Source organism: Parasteatoda tepidariorum, chromosome X1 (genome assembly GCF_043381705.1).
Source record: "Parasteatoda tepidariorum isolate YZ-2023 chromosome X1, CAS_Ptep_4.0, whole genome shotgun sequence".
Taxonomy (NCBI): Eukaryota; Metazoa; Arthropoda; class Arachnida; order Araneae; family Theridiidae; genus Parasteatoda; species Parasteatoda tepidariorum.
The window spans coordinates 11,137,440-11,149,617 of NC_092214.1; the positions used below are offsets into that span (position 1 = coordinate 11,137,440).

The window sequence follows — 12,178 nt, forward strand, 5'->3', positions numbered from 1 at the left end:
AAGTAACAAACAATTGGGGGATAAAACTAAAAAAAAAAAATCCGAAGTAAAAGGAGAAAAATTTTTTAAAAATCCTGAAAATAAAGGATACAATCTTTTCATCAGCCCACACGATTATATCCGCAAAAAGGAGTGCTTTCTAATATTGTATCAATATAGCCAAAGCAAAATATATCAATACAATAGTATGAGGAGCACTCAAAAGATTGTTACAAAAATTACAACAAAAAGAGGAACACAAAAAGTAAAAGTAACACGTAAAAACAGAAAACAAAATATAAAGAAAAAACAGAATAAAACATGAAACGAAATCTATAAAGCGAGTAGCGAATTCAAATGAACGTACAACAACACAACGGAAAATTTTTTCAAGAATGATTTAAAATATTTTCGTAATAAGATTTCCAGATTGCAAAATATGAAAACAAAAGCTCAGATTGAGCGTAACTAGAGGAGTTTTGTTTTAAAGTGCGCTCTTAATGCGTTACTGAAGTGCGTTTGATTTGTTAGTTACCAAGGATGGGCCCGAAAATGGATGTGCGAAAGATAATATTATACTGGATAATTTAAAGAAGTTGACGCGCTTTATAGATTATATTTTATTCTGTTTTTTCTTTACATTTCATTTTCTGTTTTTCCGTGTTATTTTTACTTTCTGTGTTCTATTTTTAGTTGTAATTTTTGTAAAAATTTTTTGAGTGCTCCTCACACTATTGTATTGATGTATTTTGCTTTAGCTATATTGATACAATATTAGAAAGCTCTCTTTTTTGCGGATATAATCGTGTGGGTGGATGAAAAGATCATATCTTTTATTTTCCGGATTTTTAAAAAAAATTTCTCCTTTTTTTCGGATTTTTCTTTACTTTTATTCCCCAGTTGTTTGTTATTTTTTCATTATTATTTCCCCCCCCCTTTTTTTTCATATGTCTGTAATTTTCCTTTGTTTTATATTCATTTTGAACTTAATTAAAAACAAAATCTAGCTTTTGTCACGCATTATAAATGTGATCCCTTCTAAAAAGACTTTCGTGTGCCAGTGTTTTTTCTTTTTTTTTTTTAAATAATAAAAAATCCAATTTTTTTTTATTTAAATCAGATTTTTGAATTTAAATAGGAAATTTGTATATTTTATTTAGATACTTTAAGAATTTTTTTTTATAATGAGCAAAAATTTTATAGATCTTGAAATGCCATTTCAAATGTGTTATGATTTATTGTATTTGCATATTTACACTAAACAACTATTGGTACTTTGCTAATTGAAACTCTACTACTACTACTATATATATATATATATATATATATATATGTGTGTGTGTGTGTGTGTGTGTGTGTAGTTAAGTTTCAATTAGCAAAGTATCAATAGTTATTTAGTGTCAATATGCAAATACAATAAATCATAGCACTTTTGAAATGGCAGTTTAAGATCTAAAAAATTTTTGCTCGTTATAAAAAAAAATTCTTAAAGTATCTTAATAAAATATATAAATATCCGATTTGAATTCATGAAACTGATTTAAATAAAAAAAAACTGGATTTTTTATAATTTAAAAAAAAGAAAGAAAAAACACCGGCACACGAAAGTCTTTTTAGGAGAGAACACATTTACAATGGGTGACAAAAACTATCTTTTGTTTTAAATTAATAGCCAATCTTACTATTAACCAAGTTCTCATTTTCAATTTACTATCATATTAACCTTTAATTTATAACATATACTTCTTTATATTTGTACAATATATACTTATTTATACTTCAAAAAGTTATATTTTATTAAAAATTATAAAAATAAAATGAGGAAAGATTGTGACATCAAACTATTTTTTTTTCCATTTTAAAACTGAAATAGTTTTAAATTCTATTTTATTGCAATACTTAATTTAAACTTTGCTTTTGGGAATTACAATTTTTTTTGTTGCTGAAGTTATCTGAAAGTTTATGATTCAAATGTAATCTAAGAATTTTGTATCTTATTATATTAGAAAAAAAAGGATTTAAATTTTAAAAAATTTTTAAATTTATGTTTAATTCTATATGTTTAAAATAATATATCCTTAAGTTGAATCTAATACTTCACCAACGTAACTTAATTTCAAGACCATTCCGTTAAAAAAAAAAAAAAAATCAGTATTTATGTAAAATGTTTATTATATACGGTGATGTCAATTTATATAGATTCGTTATGAAATTTAAATTCATTTAAAATTTAGAAAAACTGTGTCAAATCTATAAGTACTTTTTGTGATTTTTCCCGATCTTCCGCTTGAGAGTGAACTTTTGAGATAACGTTTATTGCTATTGTTAGTGATAGTGCTGAATATTTCGCTTATCACTGTTTACTTTTTGCAGCTTGTGAGTGAGGTTTTAGAATATAATGTGACTAAGAAAGCAATCAAATTTTTCATGTTCTCCCAATGAAAATATGAGGGGTCATAAAATACTTTTTAAGTAAATTCTTTTTATTATATGAGGGTAAAAAAATAGTAAGAAGTCTAAGATAATAACAATCAAGTAGTTTCTGTTTAATCCTACTTAAATTCGATAAATATTTTAAATTAAGTTGCTTTGAATGTTCATAAACTCACATTTTTTTCTTCTTTTTAGCCACAATGCTCAGTAATTGAAGCGTAAGATTACTTATATATTTTAGTGAGTTGGTAAGTTATTATTGCTTTAAATGATCGGATGTTTAGAAATGATATGATTAACGATGTATTTATAACATCATAAAACGCATAAGTGGCCAGCGTGTGAAGTAAATGGTTGGAGGTTCGAATACCGCACAGAGAATAGATGTTTTCCTCTGCGATGTGTGAATGTGTATCTGAGGCATCATGGGTAATGTTATATGCCCGGCATCTTACGAGAAGGAGAGCCGTTCAAATAAAATGAATGAAGTAGAATAGACGTAAATACTTACATTGAGTAATAATATACACTGTTAGAATTCTAAAATTAGGGTAAAATTACCGTCTGTCCATCCCATTAACCGTAAAGTTTATAGTAAAGAACGCTTCTTAGATTTACGGTTACGAAACCGCTTACAACTAGTGAGGTTAAAAAAATTAAATACAAATATATACGCTTTTTTAACAATTTACAACTAGCATGGTTTCAAAACTGTAAAAAAGAAGTTGCGTTTAGCAGCTTTATGGTGCTGCAATCTATACGTGAATGAGAGTGTCGTATTCTAATTGTCCAGGACAACAAATTGGAAAGTGCAGGGCTATGGAAACTCTTCGTGTGTTAAGAGGAATAGATGAAACATTGTGGTGTCAACGCTAGGATTCGAACTCGCATTCTGTCGGTCATGAAATTGGCAAACTAGACCACGCGGCTATGCTACGCATTTAGCTGCGAGGAACTAAGCTTTTTTATGCTAGTTGGTGCAATAAAATTCTGGTTCTCTAACCGTATAAAAGGAAAGCAATTAATAAATGATTTTCTCACAATTAACAGTTTGAATACCTTCTTATTTATGGTTATTTTACTGCTTTGTTCGAATATGGTAAAAGAAGAATTAAATAAATTGTTATTTAAGCAATTTTTTTCCGAGAAATTTCTAACAGTGTATATTAGCTTGCCATTATAACGTATCAACAAAATATGAAACAGTCACAACTGACTGAAATGAGAAAATATATTTGCATTGAAATACAAATCAGGGCAACATTTATCAGAGCAACAAAATAATGATTTAAGTAATTATAAATAAAACAAAAATTCTTACATGCATTCTAAACAAAAATGCCATCTAAATAAATTTGCGACAATTTACTTTATTTTTCAAGTTAAATTGACCATTAAAATGATTGATCTTTGAATTTATACTTCAAACAAAAGCGTTCCACTCTATTAAATAACATAAGATTAAAATCTTATTAAAATGGAAACTTTATATGCAAAACTATGTTTTCGCCTAAGTTTGTATAAGTATTTATGTATTAGTTAAGTGGGTTCGTATATAAATTATGATTAAGGCTATCTTGTTATAAGTTAAATAAGGACCAACCTTGGCTATCCTAGCCATCACATTGATTAAGGCATCCGACTAGTTTCGACAACTTCTTCTTAAAATATTAATACAAAATTTAAGAACTCTAGTTTATTTATTCTATTATGTGTAAAAAACAAGTGCATAAAACAAGCAAGAAACAATTATTATTATTTTCCTTTTATATGACCATTTTTAGGCAAAAATAAGACATATATTAGCATATACAGTCCCTAGCCAAGTTATTAGACGCACTATAAGATTCTATGCAAAATCTTAATTAAGACATTATTGTTTTGACACGGCTGAAACCGGTTTACATTTGTTTATGTTCGTGTATCAATTGGTTAACGTTGTAACGCAATACGTTAAAAATAAATACAAAGTATGTAAAAATTCTCCCTTATAAAAACCCATTACAAGTATGTTTAAATATAAAAGTATTGCCTATAAACTCGTGCAAAACATGCAATTATTAAAACACTACAGTGCGTCTAATAATTTGGTCTAATTATTATAATATATTAATATAATACCTGAGTTAATAAATATTCTATATTTATGTAATATATCGTCTAATTTAACCTATTAATGCACTAACGTAAACAAGTACAAACCGGTTTCAGTCGCGTGAAATTAGTAAGCTGTATAGTGTCAACTGATAATTACGATTTTACATGGAATCTTATAGTGAGTCTAATAATTTGGACAGTATGCTAAAGCCCGTAAAAACATTCTTACAAACATTCTTTTGAGAATTTTATTTATAAGATCATGTTTTGAACAATCATCTAAAAAGCAAGTGCATATACTACAGGGATTAATGCAGTTAAAAAAGCAAATTTTTAAAAATTTCAGCTCTTGTCTTTGCGAAGAAACATGCATAAAAAATGGAATTCTACTTTTGTCTTTCAGTCTGTAATTCAAAACATGTGTATTACAAGGGTTGCTATTTATATTTCTGGCCTAATAATNTTTAAAAATTTCAGCTCTTGTCTTTGCGAAGAAACATGCATAAAAAATGGAATTCTACTTTTGTCTTTCAGTCTGTAATTCAAAACATGTGTATTATAATCATATACGCTTATAAAAAATTGTAGACACTTAAAAACAACATTGTGTTTAAGATGGTGAAAAATGCGGGAGAAAAAAACAGATCTTGCGATAAAGGCATTTAAAGACTTAAAATCAGTCGTCTGTCCATCACTGTTATCACTTTGCACAAAAATTGCTATAACGTTGAGAAAAACTAGAGTACAAGCAAAAGTAAAGTAAAAGTAAGATAAAAGTATAGAATTTTGCACATACCTTAACACATATATAGTGGAAAATGAGATGAAAAAATTATTTCGCATAATTCCTTTTATAAATTTGTTTTTAATAATGTATTTGTCATTTATAGATGTTTATTATTTGAGATATTTATTTTAAAAATGACAAATCTAAGAGCATTGCAACTTGAAACATTTCAAGAAGTAAAGTTAAACGATTTGTGAAGTGAATATACCACTCAGATATGCATAACCTAAGTTGAATTTTTAATATCAGTGAAATAATATGTTTGGTAAATATAAAATTTCCATTTAAATCATTTTTTTTCACACTTTTCTGAGAGAAAAAAAAATTGAATCAATATATTTCGAATATTTTATTGCTGCATTTATTACCTATGATTTTTAAAAATTTAAAATTACGATATTCAATTGCATTTCTTTTAACGTCTATATTCATTTTTTAAGTAAAAGTTTTAATCATATTGACGGGGCTTTTTTCCCCAAAATAAAAATTAATCTGTAACATATTTGCCACCCATTGGCAAAAAGGGTGTTGTTTTGGGTTTGATTGCGTGCGCACCTTATTTGGACGTCATCACATTTTTCAATTGTGTTCAAGAGTAATAGTAAACAGTGCGAATGCGTCGTCATTGCGTGCATTGCTATGGCGACTGCTGCTGTTTGCTAATTTTTTTAAAATTCTTTTTTTTTCTTTTTATTTTCACCAGCAGGCATTTTTAATGTATTTACACAATAATAATAATTTAAAATATTTTTATATTCTTTTTATTATTAAGTTATAATTACCGTGTTGAGAGTGATTTTAATATAAATATGAATACTGACGAAGGAAAAGTATTTTGTGACGACACGTATCTATGCAGGATTTGAAAACCGACAAGAGGACAAACATCAATTGATACAGTTTTAGCAACCCATAATTTGAAATGTTTTGGCATTTATCGGAGTCAATCAAGAAAAGAAAAAAAAAGCATTTGATTAATGGGTAACCAGTGATCGCAAAAAAGCTATCATAATTATTTTTTCTTATATTATAAAACTTTTATAGATGACATTGAAGAAAGCAACGCTTTGTATTGTTTAAAATTTAAACCATATGCTTTTGCATATTTTAAGATTATTTTTTCTGTTATAATTTATGAGAAAAAAAAAACAATAAAGAAAACATTTGAGTGATACATTTTCTCTAAAGATTCCGTCATCTTTATATGTCATTTGAATCCTTGTCAAAAAAGTAAGTCGAAACTATGCAAGAAAAAACGCTATCGAAATATCGCTAATTATGAAGGAAACTATATTAGATTATTTATTCAATTAAACTCAATGATGTCGTCGTTTTAATCTGGTCAAAATGCTCGTTTAAGAAAATAAACGTGTTTAAAGAGAAATGAATACAACTTGAAATACGTGTAGAGCACGTAGCTTCGTTTTTTAAACATCTGTTTTGAAAATCGTTTTTATTTTAAAGTATAGACTAATGTATCCTAATAAATTGCTAATTTTTTTTTCTATACTTTAGATTGATATGAATATCAACATGAAACTAATTATATCATTTATTCTTGGTAAGTAGTCATTCAGTAGTTAGCGTCTAATTTATTTATCTGAATTGGTTTAAAATTCTATTTTACTTTTTATTTCAGTGTCTGTGGTTCAATGTTTTAGAACTTATTCTGAGATTGGAGAATTAAAACGCTGTTACGAGAATAAAGTTAACCAACGACTCACAGATGAAGTAATAAATGGTCAAACATTACCTTTACCCAACTCCATAGAAACTTTTATTTCTCTCGTTGAAAGGCTCGAAATATCCTACCCAAATGCTCAAGAACTGATTCGTCGATTACTCGTGAGCTTTCGAGTAGATAACATACCGGCTGATTTACGTTTCGAAAATCCAGTCTGGGAAGCTAACAATGAAGTGGAACGGGCTTTTTTCGCAATTGATAATTTCAATGTTGTGTTTAAGAAAGAAGATCTTACAGATGATGAAGAATGCGCTCTACATTTTATGCTCTCTCATACATTCAACGACACTCTTACAGGTTCTGAGAATGATGAACCTATTGGAAGGTATTTTATTTAAATAATACTCATTACAGTTCCTGGAGATATTATTAGATGCATTCAAATCTTAATAATAAGGTGATACTAATACAGCTTTATTGCACTGAAACCGGTTTGCACTTGTTTGCGTTCGTGTATCATTTGGTTAAACTAGACGATATAAAATATAAATTCGACGATTAGATAAATTAGACGATAGATTATATAAATATAGAATATTTATAATATCAGGTATTATATTAGTATATTAAAATAATTAAACCAAATTGTTAGACACACTGTAGTTTTTTAATAATGACATGTTTTGCACGAGTTTGCTCGCAATACTTTTTTATTTAAACATACATGCTATGGATTTTTATTCGGGAGATGTTTATATACTTCCTATTTGCATTTATTTTTGACGCATTGCATTACAATGTTAACCGATTGATACACGCATGTAAACAAGTGCAAACCGGTTTCAGCTGCGTAAAAACAATAAAGCTGTATAGCATCTCCTGATAATTAAGATTTTGCGTAGAATCTCATAGAGCGTCTAATAATTTGACCAGGTAATGTAATTTAGGAGAAGATTGATAGTAGTTGCTTAAAGCAAAGCAAATTGATACTTAATCATCAAATATTTAATTATTACTTTCCATACTACGCATATCTAGACATTGTCAATGAAATTATGAAATGTTATTGAACAAGTAAAAATAAATGCCCGTTGAAGGAAAGCGTTCGTCCCGCAGTGGACTGATCGTTAAGACACGGTTCCCAGCAGATCACCGAAGTCAAGCATCACTGACTGCGGTCAGTGTGCGGGTGGGTGACCACTTGGATCAGTCTGCGTAGGGACCGAGGGTGTGCGGTATTGGTCCTCGTTAAACTGTGCTNTTCTGCAGAGGATCAAAATTATGATGGCATGTCATCCTCAGGGATGTTTCCCAGACAGTCGCCAATAGCCCATAGTGCAGCTCTAGTGCAACGTAACTGAACAAATCAAAGGAAAGCGTTCATTGAGTCAGAGAATTTCTATAAATGTATTGGCAACTGTTTTGTTTTTTGATTCAGCATCATCTTGGTAGGGCACTGAACCCATGTCCAAGAGGTGGTGGGTTCGATCCTTGCCGGCACGCTAAATCTGTAGAGTCGCAAAGTCTTCCATGTTCCCATACCAAATCAAAAACTCTGGGAGTACTGTTACAGGAGTTTCCTTGTCTTCTGGATTGGTTTAAATTGACAAGGCTACGGAGTTGAACATTAGTAGTCGTAAACCCAAAATTGGGTCGGCTGTTCAGCGACAGATATAAAATAAAATACAAGTTAGCAAAATTTTTAAAAGTATTATGAGCATGACTTTTAAGTATGAAATGCTTTTGAAAATTCAAAACAGAAAATACGTTAAAGCATATTACTTGAAAAGTTTGGGAAAATAATAGCCTCTATATGATGTTAATGGTTGGTGCCACCAGCTCAATCATTGCAACTATGGCTGATTCATTGCAACTCTGGCTAATTCATTGAAGACCTAATCCACTATAACCAAATAATGGCACACAAAATAATGGCACATATAATAATGGCAGAATCGAAAATCGCATCTTCTGAAAATCTGATTAGTCGATCAAAAATTTCATTGATTATAAAGTTTGCCCATTTTTTATATGGATTTCAAGGTGTTTTTCTTCAGCTGTGTATTATAAATAAAAACGGATTTATAATTCTAAATACAAAGAGTTCCAGCAAAAAAGTGAAAGACGTTTCAAAACTCAATATTAGAAAGAATACAAGTTTCTTTGTCTCACGCTTTAAAGTCTGTTAAACCAAATAAATTCTTCGATTGCGATTAGTTAAGGACATTTTTGTTCATTTTTTTTTTAAAAATATGTGACAGTATGACTTCTTTTCTTTACAAGGTTTAAAAAAAGAGAACGAAACTTTCCATCTAGATAAGTGAGAGATTGTTTCCGGCAGAACCCAATGAAGCCATACCTCAGTCGATAGAAATAAGTGTTTTTAAAAGTATAAAAAGTACAGTTTGTACTTACATTTCGAGTCACGTTGCACCAAAAATTAGTATACATATGTTGGCTACATGAAATGGAGTTCAATTTTACTATATTTTGGTATTTTCAATGAAAGAAATGAAAAATAAGCCATTTACCTATCTAAATAAGTATAAACTTGAAGTCGTCCCGATGCACCGAGACTGAGTTGCAAAGAAAACATGTAGCCGTAAACAAATATCGTTTAGTTTACAGTCAAAGCTTTGTGCCTTTTGCCAAATTTTTGCGCAGTCAGTTGCATCATGGAAATATTTCTCGATCATACTTCCCAATTTATGGTGTAACTGAAATAAAATGATCTTTCATTCAACTAAACTTTGGGATAATAAGAAACTTTGCACCAAATAATGGTTGAGATTTACCGAGTTTTTGTTATAGTGTAGCTTAGTGTTTTTAAGCCAAATATATAATCCTTTCATTTCAGTGAACAGAAATTTTCTAAACATCCTCGAGAATATGGCGTAATAAGCATTCTTGGCAAAAAGAAACAGGCAGTTGCTCTTGGAAAAGTGTTACTCGGCATCTATGCAGGACTCTTAGGCAATAATCGAGATATTGATGCAACAGAATTACGAAGAAAAATAAAAGGATCAGGAGTTGATGATCGCTTAAATGGAGTGAAGCTTAATCGATTAAGTTCAGTTACAATTGCAGGTATTAGGTTCAAGTATATTTTATTAAAACAGATTATTTTGAAGAAATTTGTCTTTAGAGTTACAGAACTGATTTTTAACGCATTTTAATATTTAAAACTCCCTAAAATGTTAAGTTAGACATGATTTATTTTAGGATGTGAGTTGATTTCAAGCCCTTAATTTATAAGAGTCGCTNGCAGCTACTGCGATTCTTGCAACCAGCATTATCAACAGGGGTGTCATAAATCAGTGTTTTCATATGACTCCAGAAATCAAGACATGATAGGTCGGGTGACCGAGGAGGCCACATAATTTTTTCAATGTGTTATTACAGCGATTTTTCTGTTACGGTCTCTTTTCTTTATGGTGCTTCTGTGTACGTCACCGTTTCAGGAAAGCATTTCCGACCCCACATTGCTATATGATTTCGAGCTTTGGAAGCTTTGTTAGGAAAAAGATCCATGGCAATATATTTAAAGTGATTGCCAATACATAGATTCCTTTACTTCTTTTAGTGAACAATATTGTAACATGTGCTTAGCTGATTTCTTAATGAACGGTGATGTTGTGGGTGGCTTGAACATGCAGCCGTTCCTCCGGGCCATTTCCAAAATTAGTAATTTTATTGTTAAATATTCATTTTTTTAAGGAATTATTGCTGAGGAGCACCTGATTAGCTAAATTAAAACATACTTCTTATTATTTATAAAATTTCGATTTTTTTTATTGAAGCAGTTCATGTTTTTTAATAGATATTTTGTCTTTATAACTCTGGTGTTTGAATAATTGAAAATTATTTTCCTCTTCAACAATTTTCATAAATATATTTATTCGAGTACTATTGCCCACCTACAGTCAATCCTTCAACTACCCTAGCAACATATATATCTTGGCCCCAGTTGGGCTCGAAATTGGCTCACTATGCGTCCTATATGAACATGCTCCGAGAGACCAATATTGGGATATCTAGATTTTTTGATATTGGTACTATGCAGTGTGAATGTCGGGCTATATAGGGCTAATATTGACTGAATAATGATTACAAAATATCGGGTGAATCTGACAATTCTATATAGGGCTGGTTGTAAAGTGGCAGTAAAATATTAGGTGAATTGGACAATTCTATATAGGTCCCATACTGGAAAAATATCGGCCCTTTGAACCCTTATTGAACTAAGATTCGTGAATATTGGTCCAATGAGGGTCCATGTTATTTTGCTGCTAGGGTAAAGGCAATCAACATCTGTTAGATAAATAAATCTGCTAATTCCTTCCACACCTTCAATAACTTTTCTTTACATAATTTGAAAATGATTCTAATGGTTTATCTGCAGGGACAAAAGTAAATTGTATGCAAACTTCAATTTGTGATCTAAGTTAAACTAAACTAAACTCAGTGGCGTCCATAGTAAAACAGTAAGCTCATAGAGGCTTACTGTACCCATCTCAATTTTCTTGACCTCGGGCTCTGGGGTGCAGGAGCAGATGTTCCCGTTGGGTGGTCAGCCAAAACATGTAACCCCCACTATTTAGTCCCCAAGCATGCTTGGTACTTATTTTATCGACCCACTGAAGGGATGAAAGGCTGATTTGTGATCTAATATTTCCAATTAATACAGAGTATAGAAACTTTCGTAAATCTCTAATCAGTTAATCTTTTGCTTACCTTTTGCTTACGGCTGGTACAACTGATGATTCAGAATAGTAGGTGCTTTCAGGAGCCATAAGCAAAAGGTTAAACTTCTGCTCTGTCAAAGCTAGTTTGAATTCATCCTTGAAAAGCTCAATCTTCTGAAAAAATGCCTTTTCATTAACCTTTTGCTTACGGCTGGGACAACTGATGATTCAGAATAGTAGGTGCTTTCAGGAGCCATAAGCAAAAGGTTAAACTTCTGCTCTGTCAAAGCTAGTTTGAATTCATCCTTGAAAAGCTCAATCTTCTGAAAAAATGCCTTTTCATTAACCTTTTGCTTGCGGCTGGGACAACTGATGATTCAGAATAGTAGGTGCTTTCAGGAGCCATAAGCAAAAGGTTAAACTTCTGCTCTGTCAAAGCTAGTTTGAATTCATCCTTGAAAAGCTCAATCTTCTGAAAAAATGCCTTTTCATTAACCTTTTGCTTACGGCTGG

General features: G+C 30.5%; 1 protein-coding gene across 1 annotated transcript in view; it reads left to right on the forward strand.

The window, feature by feature from the left end:
• The window catches only part of LOC107439885 (uncharacterized), a gene marked incomplete in the record, with an annotated part of 56,567 nt that overhangs the window by 6,114 nt on the left and 38,275 nt on the right, over nt 1–12,178 (forward strand). The window contains 3 exon segments of the mRNA XM_071187573.1: nt 6,816–6,857; nt 6,936–7,365; nt 9,838–10,067. Coding sequence (XP_071043674.1) covers nt 6,818–6,857; nt 6,936–7,365; nt 9,838–10,067 — 700 coding nt within the window.